Source organism: Eptatretus burgeri, chromosome 10 (genome assembly GCF_056783735.1).
Source record: "Eptatretus burgeri isolate ZD-2024b chromosome 10, Ebu_testis_v1, whole genome shotgun sequence".
Taxonomy (NCBI): domain Eukaryota; kingdom Metazoa; phylum Chordata; class Myxini; order Myxiniformes; family Myxinidae; genus Eptatretus; species Eptatretus burgeri.
Window position 1 is genome coordinate 99939150 of NC_140970.1, and position 26284 is coordinate 99965433.

The 26284-nt window shown below is 42.1% G+C and overlaps 1 protein-coding gene across 1 annotated transcript; it reads right to left on the minus strand.

Moving 5' to 3' along the window:
- Positions 1-1855: 1855 nt before the first annotated feature.
- LOC147019271 (putative myosin light chain kinase DDB_G0271550) lies at positions 1856-25680 on the minus strand. The gene is made up of 5 exons (XM_085899626.1): positions 25592-25680; positions 17288-17341; positions 10428-10476; positions 9856-9921; positions 1856-2100 (listed from the first exon to the last, which is right to left on the minus strand). The coding sequence occupies exons 2-5, from the start codon at positions 17327-17329 to the stop codon at positions 2021-2023; spliced, it is 237 nt and encodes a 78-aa protein (XP_085755752.1). The 5' UTR covers positions 17330-17341; positions 25592-25680; the 3' UTR covers positions 1856-2020.
- Between the last annotated feature and the right edge of the window lie 604 nt (positions 25681-26284).

Sequence of the window (26284 nt, forward strand, 5' to 3'; positions counted from 1 at the left end):
TTCCACAGATCTCCAAATGTCTCCGTTCCCCACTGTTTTGTGCTTCCCTCTCCTGCCACTCTCGTCTCCTGCTCCCCTTGTTATATGTTCTGGGTATTAACTCTGATATGAGCCTCGACAATGTATACAAAAACAAACCCCATTTTTGAAATATTGTGTCCACAAAAGTAGATGCAAAAAATGATCGGTGGGTCTTTCAGTCGGTCTGACGTAGCTCATTTTAATGCCCCCCCCCCCGTCTCCGACCTTGTCAGAGTGGAGGGCAAAAATAAAAGTGACCAGAAAAGGGAAGCAAAGATAAGAGGAAAGAAAAGAGAAGAGAGAAAGATTGGGAATACAAAGTTTGGAATTGAAATATTCAGCCACAGATTGAATAGAGCCATGCCGTGATGCTCCAGACAAATGTTGTGATCACTTGGATTCAGATCTTATGTTAAACAAGTACAAGTCGACAACACTCTCGATAATTATGCAAAATCATTCCGTGAAGAGTCGCAAAGAAAATATGAATGTTTTGGTGCCTTTTTTTTTTTTCTCAAAAGTCTCAAATGTCTTCAATCCACGCATGATTATGCTGCGGTGAGGGTGATTTTATGATGAAATGCAATGAATGAATGATGAAGCGTGCATCAACGGTTTTGAGAATGTGAAATCACAGAAAAAAAAAACCAGGATGCTCTTCGACGTCGCCAGATATGTCTCTGCCCATATTATGACATCATTCAACATACGTCGCCAAAGTTTGATTTAAATCCCCTGAACCCAGATTCAAAATATTAAATAATTCTGGGTGCCAAACCATGCGTCCAATCAGGTTGAAATTTAAAACGTATATTTCATATGACTATGACATCATAATTGTGACGTTTCACATCGACTGATGAAGCGGTTCAAGAGAAAGAATATTTTAAAGATTTCCATTCAATCCAATATGGCTGCCAGACAATGTCACCTATTAAATATTCATGAACACCCTGGTATCCCCATTGCTTGGGGAACATGTGCGTGAAGTTTCCCCTCGATCTGTCAAGCCTTTTTTGAGAAGAAGATTTTTTTAAAGTTTATTCTTCAAAAAAAAAAAATCATAGCTGCCAAACCATGTGACCTAAAATGTCATCGGTGGAGAAGTTTTTGTTCCTCCTGGATAGGCAATCATGCCTATAAAGTTTCACATCAATCTGTTCAGCCGTTTTGGAGAAGATTTTTGAAGGGGGTTTTTTTTTGTGTGTTAAAAACAATATTGCTGCCAAAGCACGTGACCGATGATGTCATCAATTATTTTATGCCCTCAAAAAATTTCATACTGATCGGATAAAGCGCTCGACGTATGCAGTTATGACGTCAAAACGAAGCCACCTATGACATCATCCAAAAAAAACACTCGTTTCCCATGCAGAGTACTTCACATCTGCCAAGTTTAATTTTTTCCCCAAAGAGCGGTTTCAGAGAGAGGTCCAAAGTTTTTCCTCTTTTTCCCAACGCGGTTGCCACACTACGTGAACTATGACGTCATTATCATTGAAACATTCTACATGAGTCGTCGCTCCTATGGTGAAAATGGCGGGTCCCGAAAACAACCTGAAAACATAATGTCTCCGGCGACTTCGTCAGCGAAGGCATAAAAACCTCAAAAGAAAGGCGCGTGACCAAAAACTTCTTCTCCATTCATCCTTTACGATGAGCGCGTAATCTCGATATGTCGTACCGGTTATACATGTGATCAACCCATTAAATTACCTTGATATCAGCATGATGGATGTGCTTCTCATGAAGGTAACACAATGCTTCCACAACCTGAATGGAAGAATAAATAAAATAATGTTGAGAAAACAGCTCATTGAAAAGCAAACAACAAACAACTCGGTCAGGTCGTCGCACAATTGATCATTCACAAAATCTTACCCTAAAAGATTAAGATTCTGATGGGTATGCAAGGAAAATAGTGGAGCAAGTCTCACAGTTTCTAGTTAGTGAAATGATCGAACCCAGACAATTCCTGCCTGTGTTCACCTGTTTCGTGTTAGCCCACCTGTTTAATGATGGACTTTGCCGCGTGCTCCGACATCTTGGCTGAATCGCACAATACGTCACTCAGACAACCTAGAAGTGGAAGATGTGAAACACACGTACCATATCTTAGAGATAAATCTGGGGATGCCGACACAGTTTAGGAAGAAAATTGCGGGACATTTGTGCAGCTTCATCGGCTACAGTATATTATAGCAGTAAACGAGTAATATATAGTGAATTGTGCTGGACACGAAATGATGTCCCACACAAATATAGTACCAAGTAACATTTACTCTCTTGAAGTGTTCGGGGAGAATGTGAGAAAGTAAACTCTTCAAATAAAAATCCCCCCCCTCCCCAATTGCAATGTTTCCTGGGTTAAGCAGTCTGCCGGATTGTTATACTAATCTTCATAAGAATGGCCATTGTTCACCGGACACAAGATGGAGTATAACAATCCTCCGACTATCGAGACAACAAAGAGTCAAAATACGGAATCAACGACAACAAGGCTCGCCGAGGATAATGCACAGGTAGTGGACAAAAAAACATGGAAACACCTGGGCAAACGAGGGACACCAAGCAATGACTTCCACACAGGTGCTTCGAGATCTTTAGTTCTTCTATGATCCTCCTTAAGGCAAGAATATGAGGTGTTGTACATCTGCCTTTCCGGAAACCATTGTGGTTGCATCGGAGAATACGATCGAGACGAGGGGTAATCCTATTAAGCAGCATAGAATTGTAGATTCTTGAGGCTAGAGGTGACAATGTTACACCTCCGTAATTAGATGGAAGAGAGAGGTTCCTTTTTTTAGGCAGGGGGATGTTGGCAAATTTGGAGAAGGTCGCTGCTTTGTTGCCTCTATCGGTTTCGTTGCAAAATTCTAGCAGCTCTTGATGAAAAAGCGGGCTCTTCCAGACAACAGCCGGAATGTTGTCGGGACCAGGGGTCTTGGATCGTTTGAGCTTTCTCAGGCATTTCTGGAGTTCCTCCAAAGAGAATGGACCGGTCTTGATGGGAAGAATGTCAACAACTTTGTGATTGAAGAATGGATCGTCAGTACTGGTGTTCTGCTCGGGTTTACCTAGAAGATTACCTTTACCTTTCCTTTCCTCTCCCTTTCCTCTCCCAAGACATGTCTGACTCCCAAGTATCTCTCCCTGGTTACTCCCTCTTACGGTATGACAGACCTGAGCCTCGTCCTGGTGGAGGTGTTGCTCTCTTCATCAAAGACTCTATTCCTCACTCTCCCTGCACTGCTCTCACTCCCCCACACCCCCAGGAATACCTCTGGCTTCGGCTTCCCCTCCACTCCCACCTCATGTTTATATGTGTACTGTACCGTCCACCGAACAGTGATGACTCCATCTACACCTCACTCTCCGAAAACATGGACCATCTTCTATCTTCTCATCCAAACTCTCTCTTCCTCTTATGTGGCGACTTCAATTGTCATCACGCCAGTTGGCTAGGTGTGGGTACCTCTCTCACCTGCCATGGGACATCAGCAAAAGCTTTCTGTGACTCATTGGGACTGACTCAATCGGTCAACTTCCCGACCCGGATCTCAACCAATGGTACTCCATCTCTTCTGGATCTGATTTTGACAAATTTCCCTGACAATATCTGCTGCTCTTCCTTCGCTCCAATTGGTTCTTCTGACCACGTCCTTGTTAAAGTGGACATCTCTCTGGCTGTTATCAGAGAACCACCTCACCGCCCTCGAGTCTGGCATTTCACTCAAGCCGACTGGGAGGGTCTCGAGCAACCATCAAACTCACAGACTGGTCTCCTATCACTACTTTCTCAAACATCAACTCATCCTGGGAATTCTTTCAAAGAAACTTGCTCTCCCTCATGCACAGATTTATCCCCTCTCGTGTTCAGTTGTCTTACCCTTCCTCCCGCCCTTGGTTTACTGAAGCTTGTGGCGAGGCAGTTGTCCTGAAACAACTTGCCTTTGCCTCATGGAAAGCAAACCCAACTGAGAGCAATCTCAGTTCTTTCCACAAAGCTCGGAACAAGTGTGTATCTACCCTCAGGAGAGCCAGAAAACAACATCTTTCTCATCTCAAGTCTGAACTCTCAAACCTCTCTCCCTCCTCAAAATCCTGGTGGCGTTTAATCAAATCTGTTTCTGGTGTATGTTCCCCCTCCATCCCCTCCCTTACCTCAAATGGCCGCACTGCTGATTCCACACGTGATAAAGCTGAATGTCTAAACTCTGTGTTTGCAGCTAAATCTTGTGTGCTAAACCCATCACTATCTCTACCCACTTTACCCAGTCGCACCCAACTGTCCCTGGACTCTGTATCCTTTTCTCCTGACAAGGTGGAGAGCTTGCTTTCAAACCTCGAGTCAGATTCTGCAACCGGTCCAGACGGCATCAGCCCACGTGTCCTCAAAGCCTGCTCTTCTGCTCTTGCTCACCCTCTCTCTGTTCTATTCACCCTCTCATTTTCCCAAGGTCATCTGCCATCTGCTTGGAAATCTGCTAACATCACTGCCCTGCATAAAAAAGGTGCAAAAACAGATCCCTGTAACTATAGACCAATCAGCCTTCTCCCAATCATCAGCAAGGTTATGGAATCCATCATCGCTTCAGACATGAAATCCTTCCTCTTCTCCAATGGCTTGATTTCCAATCATCAATTTGGTTTCAGACCAGGTCACTCTACCCTGGATATGCTGCTTCTGCTCTCCCATCAATGGATGGAGGTCCTCAATGCCAGACAGGAAATCCGAGCCGTATCCCTGGACATATCACGTGCTTTTGACACAGTCTGGCACCCTGCCCTACTCACCAAACTCTCTTCCCATGGTATTCAAGGCCATCTCCACTCATGGCTCGCAGACTTCCTCTCCTGTCGCAGTCAACGTGTGGCCCTAAATGGAGTTCTTTCATCCCCTCTTCCTGTGCAGGCTGGAGTTCCTCAAGGTAGCGTTCTGGGCCCTGTTCTTTTCTGGTTTTCATCAATGATCTCTCGGACTCTCTGGAAAATCCTCTATTTCTCTTTGCCGATGACTCCACCCTCTGCCGTACCATCTGTCATCCCTCAGACCGGCAAGCAGCAGCTTCTTCGCTCACTGCAGATCTGGATAAAATCACAAACTGGTCCAACACGTGGAACATGTCTTTCAATCAGACAAATCTCACACTCTCACTATGTCTCTTCGAAAGGACCGTTTACAAACCCCCATCCACTTTCTCAACAATCCTCTGGAAGAAGTCTTTTCTTTCAAGCTTCTGGGTCTCACTATCTGCCATGACCTTTCCTGGGAAAGTCACATTTCCAACCTCACCTCAAAAGCCAGTCGCCGACTGGGAATCCTCCGTCGTGCAAAGTCCTTCCTCGGCCCTCTTGAGCTCCTGACCACTTGCAAAGCTTTTGTCCGTAGCCTAATGGAGTACTGCTCTCCCCTCTGGGCTGGTGCTCCTGCCTCCCACCTTTCTCGACTTCACGCTGTCGAAACCAGGGCTTTTAAGATCATTGGCATCTCCCGCAATGAAGCTGAGTCTTTGGGCCTCTCACTCAATCACCGCAGGTTGGTCGGTGGTCTTTCTGTCTTCTACCGACTCCTCTCCAGCCTTGCCCCCCCTGCTCTCTCTGCGATTTGTCCCCACCACATTTCCACAGGGCGCTCAAGGTCCGCCAACAACCCCCTTCTGGTAAAACTACCAAAATCACGAATCACTGCTCATCTTCACTCTTTCATTCCTCTTTTCCCGCCTTTGGAATAAGCTTCCTCACTCTATTCTTTCCCATTCTTCCCTCCAGGCTTTCAAAACAGCTGTTCACCACCACCTCTTATCTTCCCCCATCCAAATCCTCGATCTTTTCTACCCCCGATAATCCACCCAAGCCCACTTCCTTCAATTCTCCTGCTTTCCTTCCTGAAAGTCCCTTTAATGTCCATCTTCCCCTCGCCATGTTCCCCGTCCCATCCCCATCCCTCTCCCTTCCACATTTCACCTGTGTCTGTTCCCCAATGTTTTGTCCCTTCCACTCCCGCCCCTCTTGTCTCATGCCTCATTGCTGTGAGTTGTGTGTTAGCTCTCATACGAGCCTCGACCAAGGTATACAAAAAAATAAAAAAATAAAAAATAAATTGCTAAAATATGTCTAGTTTACCTAGAAGATTGCTCACTATGTCTCTTCGAAAGGACCGTTTACAAAACCCCCCCCATCCACTTTCTCAACAATCCTCTGGAAGAAGTCTTTTCTTTCAAGCTTCTGCGTCTCACTATCTGCCATGACCTTTCCTGGGAAAGTCACATTTCCAACCTCGCCTCAAAAGCCAGTTGCCGACTGGGAATCCTCCGTCGTGCAAAGTCCTTCCTCGGCCCTCTTGAGCTCCTGACCACTTACAAAACTTTTGTCCGTAGCCTGATGGAGTACTGCTCTCCCCTCTGGGCTGGTGCTCCTGCCTCCCACCTTTCTCGGCTTCACACTGTCGAAACCAGGGCATTTAAGATCATCGGCATCTCCCGCAATGAAGCTGAGTGTTTGGGCCTCTCACTCAATCACCGCAGGTTGGTCGGTGGTCTTTCTGTCTTCTACCGACTCCTCTCCAGCCTTGCCCCCCCTGCTCTCTCTGCGATTTGTCCCCACCACATTTCCACAGGGCGCTCAAGGTCCGCCAACAACCCCCTTCTGGTAAAACTACCAAAATCACGAATCACTGCTCATCTTCACTCTTTCATTCTTCTTTTTTCCCGCCTTTGGAATAAACTCCCTCACTCTATTCATTCCCATTCTTCCCACCAGGCCTTCAAAATAGCTGTTCACCACCACCTCTTATCATCCCCCATCCAAATCCTCGATCTTTTCTACCCCCCGATAATCCACCAAGCCCACCTCCATCAAATTCCCTGCTTTCCTTCCTGAAAGTCCCTGAAATGTCCATCTTCTCTTCGCCATGTTCCCGTCCCATCCCCATCCCTCTCCCTTCCACAGTTCACCTAATGTGTCTGTTCCCCACTGTTTTGTCCCTTCCACTCCCGCCCCTCTTGTCTCATGCCTCCTTGCTGTGAGTTGTGTGTTAGCTCTCATACGAGCCTCGACCAAGGTATACAAAAAAAAAATGTTTAAACCAGCAGTCTGGACGTTCCTCTATGGTGTTACCTTTGATACGGATAGCTGGAGAAGCCTTCTTATTGGTGAGCTCTCTCAGGACCTGCCAAGCTGCTGCATGCTTATTTTCTTGATGTAAACTGTCAAGCTCATCAGTCTTGGACTTCACATGAGCATCTCGGAACTTGGTGTAAACTTGATCAAAAGCAGCTTCAGCGGATTCTAAGCTTCTGCAAGTATTTCTGGTGGGTCTTGCATCGTGCTTCCTTGATGCTTTCTACAAGGTTTCTCTAGCTTTGTCAACTCTGTTGCTGGTGGCTATTGCAACAACACTTTCTTTTCTTGGGGAGCATTTCAAGAACAATCTCCTTGTTAGCAGTGATCAAGGTGTCATACACTGCTGAGGTGTTGTTGTTGTTATCCTCTAGTTCATCACGCAGGATGCAGAATCTGTTATGAAATGCTACCCTGAATTGCTCACAGAGGTTGTAATCTCTCGCAACACTTTTCCAGTCTATGTTCTTCATCGGACCTTTAGCTGGTGACTTGCTTTTGCGGTAGCTGATCTGGCATCGACATGAGACGATGCGATGGTCTGATTGAATACCTTCAAAGGAGCAGTAAGCTCTGGAATTCTTGATGGAATTAATCCATTTCTTTATTACCAGAATGTAATCTAGCTGGACACGCTGACCATTTGGACGGCGATGAGTCTTCAGCCTATTCTTGTGCTTCTGAAACCTTGCGTTGGTGGCAATGAGGCTGCGTTGCTCCATAAAGTCTTTCATGTGCTTCCCATTTCTATTGGATTCATCTGCACAGGTGAATAGAGCGTCTGTAGACCCTAGTTGGGCATTGAGATCCCCACCTAATATAAATAGATTGTGAGCTGGAATTACATAGAATATGGTTGAGAGTTCTTGGTAGAATTTAACTACATCTTCTTCTGGGTATTAATTATTGGGGCTAAAACAGCACAGGACAGTTGTCAACGGGTTGCCGTGCAGAGTTATCTCGATTGTACGCTCATTGTGGCCCACAACAGCGCGACAAGATTTCGAGGCCCTTAGTGAAATAAGGAAGCCAACTCCGCCTGTTGCTGCATTGCGCGAGTTCTTCCATGCTGAAGAAGTTATTAAAACATAACCACCGGTAGAAGCCTCTTGTAGTAGCGATTCAGAGTGTTCAATATGGCGTTCCTGCAGGCAGATGATGTCAATGCCGTAGTGTTGTGCTTCACGCCCTATTAAGTGGCTTCACATTGGAACCAAAAACGATATGTCGCACAATATTTCAAAAAGTTGTGGATGAGTTGCGACAAAACTTGATGAAAGAGTTGGTTCGGGGACAAGAACAAGCCAATTCGATTTTGCCTCAGATCCAGCCCAACAGTGGGATACAAAACGTGAAATGTTCAGCCTGGCGGAGGTATGCACTCCATCACGTGCCGTTCTAGTTCTCTGAAGTTGTTGGGTTTTTTTAACAATAGTTTATTCTGATATGAGTGAACAGGAAAAACCAAGAACAATCGCTCGTCCAAACAGGTGTCTCCCTTAATTATGTACAGTGAAACAAGGATTTATTTAATTATAGAAGTTCAATTGATGTTATATGCAGTACTACTGTCTGCTCGAAAGTATTTTTTCCATGAATTTTATCTTCCTCAAGGGACAATCGTAACCAATTCATTCATTAAAAAAAATACAATGTAATACACATATACAAGCCAGTAGGCGGGGATGGGTCGCCGAGCATGGAAACTATAAGATATAGAGCAAAATGGATGTCATATAGTGGATAGGGAATCACCTTAAGATTATGCATATCAAATCTCATCCAGTTCCATCTACCGATAACTACTCAGTATCCATTTGAATGAAAAGTACCGAAAATGCGGTTTGAAATCGGAAATCCCCAAAGTTCGAGGGGGTGCTGTGGGTGAACAAAGATCTAAATCGAAAATCCGGCTCGATCGTTTGTGCACAATGCATTCCAGACGATTGGTGTGAATTTTCATGACCATCCGACAATAACCCTAGGAGGACAAGCATTTGGCGCGAAGGCACCTCCAGCTCTCGCATATTATCGATTTTTGCACTAATTGACCTTTGACCCCTGACCGAAGCAAAATCGGTCAATATGTCCTGAGGCAAAGTCGTAGTACTCATTGAGTACCATGAACCTGCAAAGTTTCATTCGCATCGATGCACTCACCTGGTCGCTAAGGGGCCTTCAATTTTCACCAATTTTCGCGCATAACCTAATTGTAGGGGGCGCTGCGGGTAAAGTATTCCATATATCACAAAAACCGGAATATATTTGATAGAGCATCACCTGTAGATCATTCGTGCCAAATTTCATAACCCTACGTGGGATAATGGCTTTCGGAATTGATTTCGCGTGAACGGTACCGATTTTGAAGGTTTTTCGGTTGTTGCTAGGGTACCAAAGCGTCCCTAGCAACCATCACAATTTCCAAAACACAAGGTCATGAGATGTACCTACCACCCGAGTTTGGTCAAAATCCGCCCTCGTTTACTACCAATTATGCTGATGACAAACTAACAAACATCCAAACAAACAGACAGAATTAATGACAATAAGGGTCACCTATTTTGGCGACCCAATAGTGCTGTATTTTGCAAAGTTGAAAAAACCACTGTGAATGAGACAGTAAAATATGTAAAGACTCTAAATTTAATGTTGTTTTTTTTCCTCCAATTTTGTGGGTTTCAATGTGTCATTAATCGAGAGATGAAAACCAACCTTTCTCTGCCAGTTCAAGGACAAGGTAAAATACGTCGTCCGTTTCTCCAGAGGTGATGAGTCGCACTAGAGACAGGAGGTAAAATTACAGAAGTCATGAGATCAGCATTTACAACTTTCAAAAATTTCAATTTTACTAGTATGGTTTAGTTTGATATGTGGAGGTGGTATTTTGGGTAAAGATGGTTAAATGGTTTTTTTTTAAGTTAACCCTTTGAACCCTGAGATCCTTGGACTTTTGTCTCCCTCCCCCCCCCGCCCCCCCCTCCCCATGGACTCCCTGGAGAAAAATCTGGCCGCTCGGGTATACAGAGGTTTGAATAGGGCCTCGTAAACTGGCCGCTCCAATATATGGAGGTTTGAATCGCAGATGGTAAACCGGCCGCTCAGGTATATGCAGGTTAGAATTGCGGCTGGTAAAATGGCCACTAGGGTTGAAAGGGTTAAAAACACCAGCTGCAGAGGTGTTGCGATTGAATGCAAGCAATTAGCAGTAGCTCACGAAGATTGTCAGCAAAACGACGTGGATGGCCTTTCTCAGCTCTGTTATATAACGAGTGGCATGAACTCACCAATGTTCCTGTGGGAGAGGTTCTGGAGAATTTGGACCTCCGTGTAAAACTGTGAATAAAGAGACGGACATGTTGTAATTTAGACAAGATCAAAACTCAACACAGATCAAAATGACCGCTGAACCAAACTGCGACAACTCGTTTACCGTGTCCCACTTTGACAGAATGATTTTACTCATAAAATAAATCGACAACAAAATCCTGAGCACAAGGAAATCTGTTAAAACAATGCAGCGGCGTTGATTGAAAAATAATCTTATTTCACCAATGAAAGAGAAAGCATGTATTCCAACCTCAGTGCTTCAAACTACCCGTGTCATGTTACACCTGATGTTGTACTGACTTAAAGAAAAATGAAGATAAAGATGTCTGAATGTCTGAAGCAAACGTGCTAACATTCTGGAGGGGAGGGGAGAGAACGACATCCAACTTTGCATGCGAAGAGGTAGAAACATAGCCAGTTGATTGGACGATGCTAATTACTGAAGTGAAAACCCACATTGACTTTGGGATGACTGATTCTCAAGGGAGACACGTATTAACATTTTATCAAAGATTGATGAGTTTGAGGATATAAACCAGGTATGGTGGATGGAGGAAGTAGTGAAGTCAGTTGGTGAAAATATGTTTTTTTTTTTTAGAGGACAGAGAAGATCAAGGATAGGGGGGGGTGCAAAAGGACGCAGGGTTGCTGCACTCGGGTGGGCAAAAGACGAAAGCAGCAAGGAGAGCTGTGGATAAGGTGAGGAATGATATGGAAGAGGAGGTGTACAACAAGTTGAAAGAGTATGGTGGGAGATCATCGATAAATTGGCTCGTGATAAGGATGAGGACAGTGAAGGGGGTGGGTGGACGATGATTAATGATGTTGGCGGGAGGCGAGGGACAGAGATGGGGGGGGGGCAGTTTTGAAGGTGTGGGAAGGGTATTTCAAAGGGGTGTTGAACCGGGAAGGAAGCAATGGCTGGAGCTGCCGTGTTGTGTAGAGGGGTGTGGTGGAAATTGAATTAATTTCAATTTGGAAACACGATCGATCGATCAGCATACGGAGGAAGAACATTCAATGATTCACTGAAACATTCAAACGAACTTCATTGAAACAGAAGTCCGAAGCAATCCCTCTTATACACAATTTGACAACCAAAAATGGGAGGGTGAGACATTTGGCAATTCAACTACGGGATGAGCCGATAAACACGAGGCAAAAGAACTCAAAACTGCAATACGTGGCCAATTTGGGTGGGACGGAGAGAATGACACAATCATGGCAAAAGCTTGCAGTGTTTAAGATCCAGGTCACCCAGTTTCTATGCAGCGAGCGAGACCTTTTTTCATAGTAAGACATTCCTTTTATCAATATGTAGGTCAAAAGACTCTTGGGAAAAGGGAAACACTACTGACAGCCAATTCGACCACAGGACAAAAATTAAATTTATAAAGTACCAGCAACAATTCAACAAGTGAATACAATTATTTTTCTTCCACAGGGGAAAGAGTATGTAGAGATCACAGAAGAGGAAGTATGGACGGCATTGAAGAGGTTGAAGAAGGGAAGAGTAGCAAGCATTGAAGAGGTGTGCAGAAAGATGATAATTGCAGCGGGAGAAGTTGGAGTCAGTTGAATGAAGAGGCTGTTGAACATGTGATTAAGAGAGGGTTCAATTCCGGAAGAGTTGAGGACAGGGTTAACTGTGCCTACATGGAAGAGGAAGGGTGATGTTCAAGGTCCAGGGAAGTACAGGGGCATTACACTCCTTAGCTGGAGATGGTTATAGACAGGAAGATAAGGAAGAGTGTGGAGAAATGGAGAAAAGCAGCAGGGGTTTAGAAAGGGTAGGGGGATGATGGATGGGATGTTCATGCTGAGACAGCTCGTGGAGAAGAGGTTGGAGGTGCAAGGTGAGATGGCATTGGGATTTGTGGACCTGGAGAAGGCCAACGACAATGAATTGAGAGAGATGGTGATGATGACACTGAGATGGATGGGAGTGCTGGAAGCAGAAGTTACGCTGGTGGAAAAGATGTACAAGGGAATGAAGGGAAGAGTTTTTGTTGGTCCTCGAATGTCTGAAGAGTTCAGGGTGAACATCGGTTTGGGGCAGGGAAGCTTTCTCAGCCCACTGGTGTTTATCATGGCGACCGAGCTGGAAAACAGGAAGGTGAGCTTGAGGGGTAGTATGGGGAGGATGTTACATGCGGACGATCTGGCCGTTGTGGTGGAGAGTGGGTGAGAGGTGTATAAAATAATGGGGGGGGTGGAAGGAAGCATTTGGGAAGCATGGGCTGAAATAAAAATGGTGAAGACCAAGGTGATGTGGGTCAGGAAACAGATAAAGGAAACGGGTATCAGGTTCGAGAGGAAGGAGATCAGACTCGGCTGCTGAATGAATACCAGGTGGGGTTGACTCTGCCTGGCATCCTTCTGAGGTCGGAAAAATGAGTGCCAGCTTGCTGGTTTTCTGTGGCGGAGTGGCGACCCGTCTAGGATTGTGCCCAACAGCCAAGATGACTGCTTAGGCAGCACCAACGCTCTGCTCAGAGTATGGTCCCAATGGATGGATGGATGCAGATCAGACAGGGAAACAGGTTTGAGTATCTGGGGGGAACAGTGTCAGGTCAGGTCAGATGAGATCTGTGACTTGCTACAGGTATCATGTAAACCTGTACGAACCTGTTCCATGGTGGGGTTGTCGGTGACTAAACTGTCTCCCCCACCAAGTTTCTTGGTGAGGAGGGTGTATGATATGGACACCCAGCAGGCTGAAGAACAAAACCCGTCAAAGAGCAGAGGAGCTCCTTGTGAGCCAACGGCCATCCATATGAGGTTGGTGGCAGGATTTGCACTCCGACCACCGTAAGACCCTTCATTCCACAAAACATTCTAAAAGCATAAAAAAATCTGAAAACGCAATCCTTGGGAGTACGTCCTGTGCAGCTTCCCTTGGCAGGGCAGCTCACCAGATGACGGGATTGGGGCAAAGCCATCAAGACCCCCAATCTTTGACGATAGGAAGGAAAACACGGGGTAACCTTCTCGGATCAGATTGTGGTAGTGTGTGGCGGGTGGTGCTGAGGTGCTGTCCTCCAGACGGTGGTCTCCTTGGGTTAACCTGAGGCGGTCCCTTCAGGTGGTTGCCTGGAATGTCCTTTCCCAAAGAGAGGATGATGACCTGTCTCTGTTATCATCTGAGCTCAAACGTTTGGACATCGGTATTGCAGCACTCTCTGAGGTTCAGAGACCGGATTATGATGAGATCATGGTGGGTGGTTACACCTACTATGGGTCTGGTCACTCTGATGGTTACCATTCCCAAGGAGTTAATGTAGCTGTGTCCAATAAGCTGACTCCATTGATACTTGAGGTAACACCGGTCAACGAGAATATTATGAGAGGGAGGATTCATCACTCCTTGGGTGTCATTTCCCTGGTCTCTGTATATGCTCCGACTGAGGCGAGTGATCTCACCGTGAAGGACGCATTCTATGCCACGCTCGAGTCTGTGGTTGATCAGTGCCCCCAAGCGAGATACTCTTCTCATCTTGGGGGATTTCAATGCATCGACTGGAACTGAGAGGGATGGTTATGAGACATGTGTTGGTCCCCATGGGTCTGGAACTGTGAATCAGATTAGCACTAAGTTCCTTGACTTTGCAAGAAGTCATGGACTTAGGGTGGCCGGTTCATGGTTTCAGCGCCCACAAGCTCATCGCTGGTCTTGGTATTCCAACGCTGGCGGTGTGGCAAAGGAGATTGACCATGTGCTCGTTGATGGTCGCTGGAGGATGATCCAGAACTGCAACGTCTACCGGAGTGCTCAGTTCCTCAATACTGACCACCGGCTTGTTTTAGCAACTCCGAAGTTGCAGCTTAAATCCAGGAGAATGGTACCATCCCAGCCTAGGCTGGATGTTGGCAAGCTCAAGGATGAAAGTGTAGCTGAGGAGTTTGCGAACAGGCTGAGTGGTGATTTGGGGGCTCTTGGTGTTTGGGGATCCTGAAGAGTTGTGGAGTGCCTTCAAAACCACCCTCCTTGATGTTGCCGGTGGATGTCTTGGAACTCAGGGCAGGGCAAAGAAGAATTTTGTCTCTCAAGGGACACTGGATACCATTGACCAGAGTGCAGGGCCAGGCTGAATGGCAGAACTGAGCTGTTCAGGGAGCTGAGGTGTAAAACTGTATGTGCACTAAGGGTGGACAAGGAGGCCTATGTGTGAGGAATCTGTGAGGGGGTAGAGCAACACCTGTGGTCAAGTGATGATCATGCTCATTGCAGGGGAATTCGCTCATTGCGTTCCTCTAAGCCCATCCCTTGGTGTACTGCAGTTTGAGTAGAGGGTGGTAGGCTCTTGACAGAAGAGTTCAAAGTGAAGGCCCGTTGGGCCGGTTACTTTGAGTGGCTGTACCTGGCTGATCCACCAGCTGTTGAGTTGGATGTCAGGGGTGTTGCAATCCCTGTTGCTGACCCTCCAATGAACTGCGATCCACCTTCGTTTGTGGAAACACAGGCTGCGGTGAACCGGTGGAAATGGCGTAAAGCTACTGGGATCTGTGACATCCATGCTGAACTTCCCAAGGCTGGTGGAAATGCTGTACTCGTGTCGCTATATGCAGTTCTGTGCTCTGCCAACTGACTGGAGGAGGGACCTTGTTGTCCCTCTCTGGAAATGGACGGTGATCACCAAGACTGCAACAACTACTGAGGGGTGATGCTGTTCTCAGTGCCAGGCAAGGTCTTTAATCAGATCATTCTTGATAGGGTTCGCCACCATCCGCTTAAGCACCAGTGTCCAGAGCAGTCAGGCTTTACACCAAAGAGGTCAATGATTCACCATATCCTTGCTCTTCGTTTCCTCACCGAATACAGATGAGAGTTTCGGCAGGGGCTGCTTGGAGCCTCTGTTGATCTAGATAAAGCGTTTGATGCAGTGAATCGGGATGGCCTCTGGAGGATTCTTGGTCTTCGTAGGGTGCCACCAAAACTGATCCATCTGATGTCTGAACTATACTCTGGTACTGAGAGTGCTAAGCCTGGTGTTGGCTTAGTGGTTAGGGTGGCGGCTTGGGATCCTAGGGTCCTGAGTTCAAGCCCCGTTAGGCCACTGAATTAATACACCAGGAGGTTGACTCAGTCTGTCATCCTTCCAAGGTCAGAAAAATGAGTACCAGTGCACTGGTAAGGGGGACACTGCATCAGCGGCATAGCCGCCTCCCAACCAATGATGCAACCAGCAGCCACAGGCTGCACTCGATAGAGGGAGAGAGACTGAGAGTGCTGTGAGATGTGATGATACGATCTCTGACTTATTTCCAATAGTTATTAGAGTTCGTCAGAACTAGGCTTTCAATGACATATTGGATGCTGCTATCCTGTCTGTACCTGTTTGAAGCGAGGATATTGAGGTCACGGAGAGATCCACTTCCCTTGGCAGTGATATTCATGTATCTGCTGACTGTGGGCCAGAGGTCAATAGACGTCTTTGTCGGGCCTGGGGAGTCATGGATTCACTCGACAATGGGGTGTGGCACTGTCGGCACCTGTCTTGGAAGACGAAAGTCCAGGTCTTCAGGTCCTTGGTGCTTCCGGTCTTGCTCTCCAGATGTGAGACTTGGAATCTCACCAGGAAACTTAGATGGAGACTTCCTTCCTTTGATAACAGGTCTCTTCGGAGAATCCTTGGCTATCGCTGGTCAGAATTTGTGTCCAACGAGCGGTTTCTGAGAGAGACTCAAATGAGATTTGTAACCTGCATAGTCCGTAAGCATCAGCTGCGGCTGTATGGACATGTGGCTCATTTTCCTGACCCTGATCCTGCTCACCAGATTCTCTCAGTGAGGGAACCTCATGAGTGGAGGAGGCCAATGGGCTGACCATGTGCCTCGTGGTTGTAGCCGGTTGATTGGCATCTCAAGAATGTGGGGAATGGGGCAGGTATTTGCCTGGGGGATGGCGAGACAGAGGCCCCTGGAGTACCGGCGGAAAGTGGACACAGCGACCCACTGCTCCTGCGAATGCTCCCACCCCTGACCTGACCTGGGGAACAATGACCGAGGATGGTAAGTCCAACGTGGAGGATTCAAGTTGTGTGAATACATAGCGGAGGGTAGAGGGAGTAATGACAGAAAGAAAGATCAAGTAAATTGAAAGGGAAGGTTCTGATGTCATTTGTAATGCCAGCTTACCTTTACGGTATGGATTTGGTGGCACTGACAGAGACACAACAAGAGAGGCCGTAGGTTTGCGAGAACAAGTGAGTCATGAGGATTGCGGGAGTGAAGAGGATGGAGAGGATGAGGATGGATGATCTGAGGGAAGAAATTGGTGTGCAGACGAGCTTGATGGGGAGGTTGGTGAAATGCCGGCTGAGATTGGCTGGACACTTAGTGCGGATGGGGGAGAAGGGAATGGCAAAGACAGCGGATAAGTTGAGGGAGCAACGTGGGAGGAAAAAAGGTAGATCGGGGTTGAGATGGGAAGATTGTGGGAGGAGGGATATCTGTAAGGTAGGGGTGTTTGGAAAGTGTAGTTTGCTGAGGACAGAAGGAAGTGGAGGAGTATCATGGTGAAGACAGGTCAGAAGCTTGGTGCCATCAGACCTCACCCCTTATAAAGGGAAGAGGATAAGAAAAAGAAGATGAGTTTGAGATTGCAAGCAACAATGTTACTCGAACTCGGTGATCTTCAGAATTTAAGAAATAAATGACAAACTGAAAATTGGTCGTGGAGTCACCTCTGGGCATGGATTTTAAGTTACTTTACAGCGCAACTTTTGGTAAAAAATAAATGCAACTTTTCAAGTTTCAACTTGAAACTTGCAACTTTTGCCCTAAAATTGCCCAAAAGATCACAGTGTTCACTTACACTTTTCTTTTCTTCCATCGTTGCAAATTCTTTGAGGATCATTTTCACCGCCACCTGTGAGAGAAGTGTTTACATGGTGATTTCAGTAAAATAACGAGGAAGAGCAATCAGAGGCTGCAGACCCTTGCCAGGACTTGTGTTGGGCTAGGGTTTGTGATGTATTTAGTGTGATGTATTTAGTGTGATGTATTTAATGTGATGTATTTAATGTGATGTATTTAATGCGATGTATTTAATGTGATGTATTTAATGTGATGTATTTAATGGGATGTATTTAGTGTGATGAATTTAATGTGATGTATTTAATGTGATGTATTTCGTGTGATGTATTTAGTGTGATGGATTTAATGTGATGTATTTAATGTGATGTATTTCATGTGATGTATTTCATGTGATGTATTTAGTGTGATGTATTTAATGTGATGTGTTTCGTGTGACATTTAATATGATGTATTTAATATGATGTATTTAATGTGATGTATTTAATATGATGCATGTAGTGTGATGTATTTAGTGTGATGTATTTAATGTGATGTATTTAATATGATGTATTTAATGTGATGTATTTAATATGATGTATTTAGTGTGATGTATTTGGTGTGATGTATTTAATGTGATGTATTTAATGTGATGTATTTAATATGATGTATGTAGTGTGATGTATTTAGTGTGATGTATTAATGTGATGTATTTAATGTGATGTATTTAATGTGATGTATTTAATGTGATGTATTTCGTGTGATGTATTTAATATGATGTATTTATTGTGATGTATTTAATGTGATGTATTTAGTGTGATTTATTTAATCTGATGTATTTAATATGATGCATTTAATGTGATGTATTTAATGTGATGTATTTAATGTGATGTATGTAGTCTGATGTATTTAGTGTGATGTATTAATGTGATGTATTTAATGTGATGTATTTAATGTGATGTATTTAATGTGATGTATTTTGTGTGATGTATTTAATACGATGTATTTATTGTGATGTATTTAATGTGATGTATTTAGTGTGATTTATTTAATGTGATGTATTTAATATGATGCAATTCATATGATGTATTTAATGTGATGTATTTAATATGATGTATGTAGTCTGATGTATTTAGTGTGATGTATTTAGTGTGATGTATTTAATGTGATGTATTTAATGTGATGTATTTCATGTGATGTATTTCATGTGATGTATTTAATATGATGTATTTATTGTGATGTATTTAATGTGATGTGTTTTGTGTGACGTATTTAATATGATGTATTTAATATGATGTATTTAATGTGATGTATTTAATATGATGTATGTAGTCTGATGTATTTAGTGTGATATATTTAGTGTGATGTATTTAATGTGATGTATTTAATGTGATGTATTTCATGTGATGTATTTCATGTGATGTATTTCATGTGATGTATTTAGTGTGATGTATTTAATATGATGTATTTATTGTGATGTATTTAATGTGATGTATGTAGTCTGATGTATTTAGTGTGATATATTTAGTGTGATGTATTTAATGTGATGTATTTAATGTGATGTATTTCATGTGATGTATTTCATGTGATGTATTTAATATGATGTATTTATTGTGATGTATTTAATGTGATGTGTTTTGTGTGACGTATTTAATATGATGTATTTAATATGATGTATTTAGTCTGATGTATTTAGTGTGATATATTTAGTGTGATGTATTTAATGTGATGTATTTAATGTGATGTATTTAATGTGATGTATTTCATGTGATGTATTTCATGTGATGTATTTAATATGATGTATTTATTGTGATGTATTTAATGTGATGTGTTTTGTGTGACGTATTTAATATGATGTATTTAATATGATGTATTTAATGTGATGTATTTAATATGATGTATGTAGTCTGATGTATTTAGTGTGATATATTTACTGTGATGTATTTAGTGTGATGTATTTAATGTGATGTATTTAATGTGATGTATTTCATGTGATGTATTTCATGTGATGTATTTAATATGATGTATTTATTGTGATGTATTTAATGTGATGTGTTTTGTGTGACGTATTTAATATGATGTATTTAATATGATGTATTTAATGTGATGTATTTAATATGATGTATGTAGTCTGATGTATTTAGTGTGATATATTTAGTGTGATGTATTTAATGTGATGTATTTAATGTGATGTATTTCATGTGATGTATTTCATGTGATGTATTTCATGTGATGTATTTAGTGTGATGTATTTAATATGATGTATTTATTGTGATGTATTTAATGTGATGTGTTTAGTGTGACGTATTTAATGTGATGTATTTAATATGATGTATGTAGTCTGATGTATTTAGTGTGATGTATTTAGTGTGATGTATTTAATGTGATGTATTTAATGTGATGTATTTCATGTGATGTATTTCATGTGATGTATTTAATATGATGTATTTATTGTGATGTATTTAATGTGATGTGTTTTGTGTGACGTATTTAATATGATGTATTTAATATGATGTATTTAATGTGATGTATTTAATATGATGTATGTAGTCTGATGTATTTAGTGTGATATATTTAGTGTGATGTATTTAATGTGATGTATTTAATGTGATGTATTTCATGTGATGTATTTCATGTGATGTATTTCATGTGATGTATTTAGTGTGATGTATTTAATATGATGTATTTATTGTGATGTATTTAATGTGATGTGTTTAGTGTGACGTATTTAATGTGATGTATTTAATATGATGTATTTAATGTGATGTATTTAATATGATGTATGTAGTCTGATGTATTTAGTGTGATATATTTAGTGTGATGTATTTAATGTAATGTATTTAATGTGATGTATTTCATGTGATGTATTTCATGTGATGTATTTAGTGTGATGTATTTAATATGATGTATTTATTGTGATGTATTTAATGTGATGTGTTTAGTGTGACGTATTTAATGTGATGTATTTAATATGATGTATTTAATGTGATGTATTTAATATGATGTATGTAGTCTGATGTATTTAGTGTGATATATTTAGTGTGATGTATTTAATGTGATGTATTTAATGTGATGTATTTCATGTGATGTATTTCATGTGATGTATTTAGTGTGATGTATTTAATATGATGTATTTATTGTGATGTATTTAATGTGATGTGTTTAGTGTGACGTATTTAATGTGATGTATTTAATATGATGTATTTAATGTGATGTATTTAATATGATGTATGTAGTGTGATGTATTTAGTGTGATGTATTTAGTGTGATGTGTTTAATGTGATGTATTTAATGTAATGTATTTAGTGTGATGTATTTAGTGTGATGTATTTAATCTGATGTATTTAATATGATGTATTTAATATGATGTATTTAATGTGATGTATTTAATATGATGTATGTAGTCTGATGTATTTAGTGTGATGTATTTAGTGTGATGTATTTAATGTGATGTATTTAATGTGATGTATTTCATGTGATGTATTTCATGTGATGTATTTAGTGTGATGTATTTAATATGATGTATTTATTGTGATGTATTTAATGTGATGTGTTTAGTGTGACGTATTTAATGTGATGTATTTAATATGATGTATTTAATGTGATGTATTTAATATGATGTATGTAGTCTGGTGTATTTAGTGTGATGTATTTCATGTGATGTATTTAATGTGAGCTATTTAGTGTGATGTATTTAATGTGATGTATTTAATGTGATGTATTTAATGTGACGTTGTCAAGAATTGAAGGGTCGAAATATAGGGTGTTAAAATATCTGGAAAGTGTAAAGGTCTGAAAAAGGTCCAATAGCTCTAAAGGATGAAGGGTAGAAAGAGGTGTAAAGGCTAGAAAGGTGTCTGAGGGGTTTTAGGGATGTTTAGGGTGTAAATGTCGATGGGGTCTACAGGGCCTAAATGTCTAAAATATACTTTAGATAAGTACGGAATTCATGAATGTACTCACATTTCAGTAGTATGTAATTAATACATTTACTTCATTGCATTAGTACGTCATTAATAGAAAAACTCACGGTCTAATGACACGTAATTATTAGACATCATACTCACAATTCATATGTACGTAATTAATGGACATAATCACGTTCAAATCGTCTATAATTAAGATATGTGCTGCACTCACCTTCCAAAGAAGCGTAATTAATAGAAGGATTCACATGCCAATATTACCATGTACCATTATCATGATAATCATGAGCTTGTCATGACGAAGTCAAGATGAGCTGTTAAAGCCACGTCAGTCAGACAATTTATTAATCAGTCGGACCATTCACAATTTTTCATTTTTCATTCTCCTCCCAAGCAGTGCAATGAGTGGTTTTGAAACTCTGAATGATGAATCATGATGTTGATGTGCAAAAACTAATGGAGCCCTTTTTTAAAACTTCCGTCTAGGTGGTGAGATAATTAAATAATTAACTCAAAATGTAATTTATGTTTGTATGGCTATCACATGTCATGAGATTGCATCATCTCATGAGATTGTGAATTAAATTTGTTTTAAATGATGTTCATCGTAATTTAATATTAACCTCTTAATTCAACTTTATCTTAATCATAATTTAATTTAACCTCTTCAATAAATTTTAACCTCTTAATGTCATTAAGGCCCTCTTGCTTTTAAGAATGGGAAAGAAAGGAGGAGGGGTGGCAGAGATTGGGAGGGGGATAGGAGGGGCAGAGAGGGGACAGTCCTTTTAGTACACAAAAAAAGACAAATATTAGGGTCACATTTCCCCCTACATCAGTGGACAAACACATTCAAACAAGTTACAAAAACAAGGAGATTACCTCCTCGTTGTCGGGCCATGCCCAGAGTCAGGACCAGTGTGACCAAAACAGCTCCACTGCAAAGATTACACTTGATGGTTTACCTTTGCCTTTCCAGCTGTCATCAGGGCAGGACTGTAAATTTGGCTAGAGGGGACAGTGGCGGGGGGGGGGGGTTACCCTATAACTTGCTTACTCTTCATGAAAGGCATTGTCGGATTTTTGATGTCCACCGGTAAGTGCAAGCAGATGTGTCCCTGTCTTTCAGTTAATCCAAGAAAGAGTGTGTACAGTACCTTATGGTACACTGTACTGCCTGTGAAGCACCCACCGAACCCTTTTATGGTCAATTTGTGAATGAAGCCCTGGCGAGACAGCTCAAATGTAAGTGTGCTATTTCTACACCATCCATCCCGTTGGACCAAGGAACTTACATATTGGAGGCAAATAAGAAGAGTTCACAAAGTATGTTGTCATGCGATTCGTTATTTTGACAGGTGACAGCCCATCGGGCACATATAAGATAACATTAAAGCCTTGTGCTGGTTTTACGGCTAAGGTGGCTGGCTGAAGATCCTGCGTTGTCTCTGATCCAGCCCAGGACATTGTCTCCAGCAATGTGAAGCTTCCCTTCACCAGCAAATCTGCTTGGTCAGCAGTCTAGATGGAATGCACAGACTTAAGACAAACTCATGCCAACCCGGTACAGGGCACCTGACCGCACTACACATTCAGCTGGATCAACCAACTCAGCCCCAACTTAATACTGCGAATCACCGCTACTTCTCTGCTATTGACTGGGATAGAGCTGTCAAACAAGAGACCTCTGGTCATCACCACTATGCTGCAATGCTCAGCACACACCATCATCAAACAGTCAGCTGGAGACCCCCTGACACTGTTGGTGTCTCCTTTGCAACTAATGTCATGGAAAGTGACCACCAGTTGGTCCGCCTCGTAAGGGAATGTAGTATCTCATAAACCACACCATGCATCGTGGATAATGAACGCCTTGACACACTATGTGATGCTCTGATCCACTTATGCATACAGCTTCGACCATTAGATGGATCTCCTGTGTCATCTGCACTAACCCCACCCTTGGTTTCATAGATCTGGTTCACAATGAGCTTCTTAAACATTATTGAATGAGTGCATCGAGATTGGTTGCAGCAAAAACCCGAACAAGAATCCTATCGCTGAGAAGGCAGGTTTTGAGTTTGAGGATGAGCTACATCAGCACTCAATGGGAGGCATGGCACACAAGGGGCATCCCCCCAGTCAATGACCAAGTCCCCATCCTTCTTCCAACCAGCCAGACCCAGCACAGTGCTTTGCATGAAGGAAGAGTCTGGTGTCTGCCTCTTATTGGCTACATAACATCTGAGGGCTTCAACGTTGCTGACTGACTCCACCGTTGGTGTCCTGCAAGTCTCTCCCATGGTAACAAAGAACTGTTTCCCAGCCAGTCTGCTTCTCTGTTCATATTCACTCCAATCAGTCACAAGGAATTCAATCAGGTGGGTTTTGTTCTCTGGGTTCAGGGGGAAATTCTTCCACTGCTGTACTCTATGTCCAGGTGCAAGGGTCTTGAATGATATCCCACTCTGAGATCCTCTGTTAACTCTATCTGAATTCTTCATAGACTCGTCTCAATAGACATCAAATACCATGTCAATGTGCCCACTGGCTGATCCTTCTCACAAGGCTGCCGAAAGGATGGCTTTGGAGACTTCAGCAAAAGGCCTGTGGTTTGAATCCACCAGTAGTTTCTGCACCAGTGCCATCCCATCTATTACACAAGCTGAGTTTTCTGGTATAGATTATGCTGGTGACAAGTCTTTCTTGAGCCATTTAGCCAGAACTGATTTGCTTGTCTTCCTCATGGTTCCTTCTGGATTAGTCAAAGCCCTTTTCAAAAGCTTTTCAAAGCATGAGTCACTCACATGGTCCATACAGCACAAGGACAGTTACTGAGAATGTCAATGAATTGGGGTTCAACCTGTTCTGTGCAAAGAAAGGGGGCGTTGAATCTTGGCAGCTTCCTCCTTGCACCTCTTCACTGCAAAACCACTACAAGAGGGCTAATTATCGATGTGCTGTCTGGAAAAGGAGCATGGAGGCTTTTCCTGAGATTCGCTCTCCTGTTGGTTATGGTTGGAAGAAGGATAGGGACTTGGTTATTGACTGGAGGAATGCCCCACCTGCCCCTGAGACGGTGATGGGATTGATTGCATGTAACTGTCAAAGGGAGTACTAAGTGGAGAGCTGTACATACCTACAGAATAACCTGAAGTGTACATAGCTTTGCAAATTACAAACATGCAGCAATCAGCAAGTTGATGATGAGGACAAGGGAGAATTTGAAGCAAGTGATGACGATGATATTTCAGATGATGAGTAATCAACTCTGTACTAGCTAGCCCCTATGTGACCACCCTTATTTAGGCCAACATTATCAAGACTAAACTTTTTTGTTTCTCACACTAAACTAGTTTTTGGCAGTTAGCCTATGTATGATCTAATCCCACATTAATATTCATTCAGCGACATTTTAATTGCATTTTCTGTGATTGAGCTTGGCATTTCAAATTTGACCTCACTTTTACCTCCCTTTTAACCTCTGGTGACCTAATTACATCGAAATGTAGCTTAACCAACCACTGAATACATGTAAGACATGGCCATTAGCATTTGGAGTAGTTATTTGTCAAAACATGCTCACTAATTTCAAGTAGTCCAACTTCATACAATTTTGCATGTTTTTAGTGGAAAAAGGCCATTTTAAAAATTGCGTCAAAACCGTTCTGTACCACAGCTTAAATGATAATAAAGTCCACTTTGTTAGACTTATAATCGACTTCATTACTTCTTGTCTTCCATGTGAACCCATTTAGGTTAAGAAAGTCCCATTGGTATGATATCTGAAGTGAGTTTTCTGACAGGTGGTCAGATTTTTAGGCAGAGGCAACATTTCGTGACCTTTTGACCTCTGGTGACCTACATAAGAAATTAGCATATAACAGATACAAACGTATAGAGGATCGTTTTAACAACATTTTGAGTGATCATATGTCACTATTCAACTTTCTATTTCCTCTACCCCAAAATCTGGTCCCTCAGATTGGACTCGGGTGTCCGTCTTTAAGAGGTGATTACTACCACTAAAGCTGTGAGGCCCGGATTGTTTTCAAAGATTTTTTTTCATCTTTGGATATAGGACTTTCAAAAAACAAGAGTGGGAATTTACCACCCCAGGTGGGGCCAATATCTGGTCTGGTTCATGGACTAAAAAGGAGAGGGTTAAAAATTCCACCATGTTTTGATACATAATATGTGGTTTGCTCCCCTCTTTGCATTTACACTAACAGCACTTCATTAAAACTCAAACTTACGTTCATTAAGCATGACTGATTTTTATCTCATTTTGATATATCTTTTTAAAAATTCTTGCTGAACGACAAATTTGCTCAAAATGTCAGCAAACTTTTCATTTTTCATACCCATGAAAAGTGGGAAAACTAAAATCGTGTACATACCTCTTCTCCAGTCGGCAAATACTGACCCGAGTAGACGATTCCACTTCCTCCACTTCCAAGAAAACGACAAATTTTCAATTTGGGAATTCGGATCTAGAACATATATACATATAAACATATATAAAATTACTTCTCAACTCAATAACATGAAAATTATAATCATTGCATCTTCAACAGTGGATTTATTTCTCCCCCACATTTTTAATAACCCACCATGTACAGTGAAAAATAATTTTATAACACAATTTTCAGTGTCAGGTCAAACACAATTGAAACGAGAGTTCACAGAACACGATACTCCATACAATATTCATGTATATATTTCAATTTTAATAAAAAATGATTTTAAAGATCGTTTTAAAAAACACATCCAGAGGTATAGCACTACTGAAGCAGTCTTATACAACACCCTTGTACACCGTAATAAGACGACATTGAGTCAGAGTTTAGGAGATGGAGGCTTTATTGTTCACCATCGAATGCAGCATCAATCATCATCATACGTAGCCATTGCGGCGGCCTCTTCTTCACCCCGTTACTGCACCCTCTCACATGCCACACCCTCTCATGTTATGTATTGATATATAGCATGGATCGCGGAAGTATTTTGAAGGCGATTTGTGTTCTACAGTGTTCAAGTATATATATATATATATATATATATATATATATATATATATATATATATATATA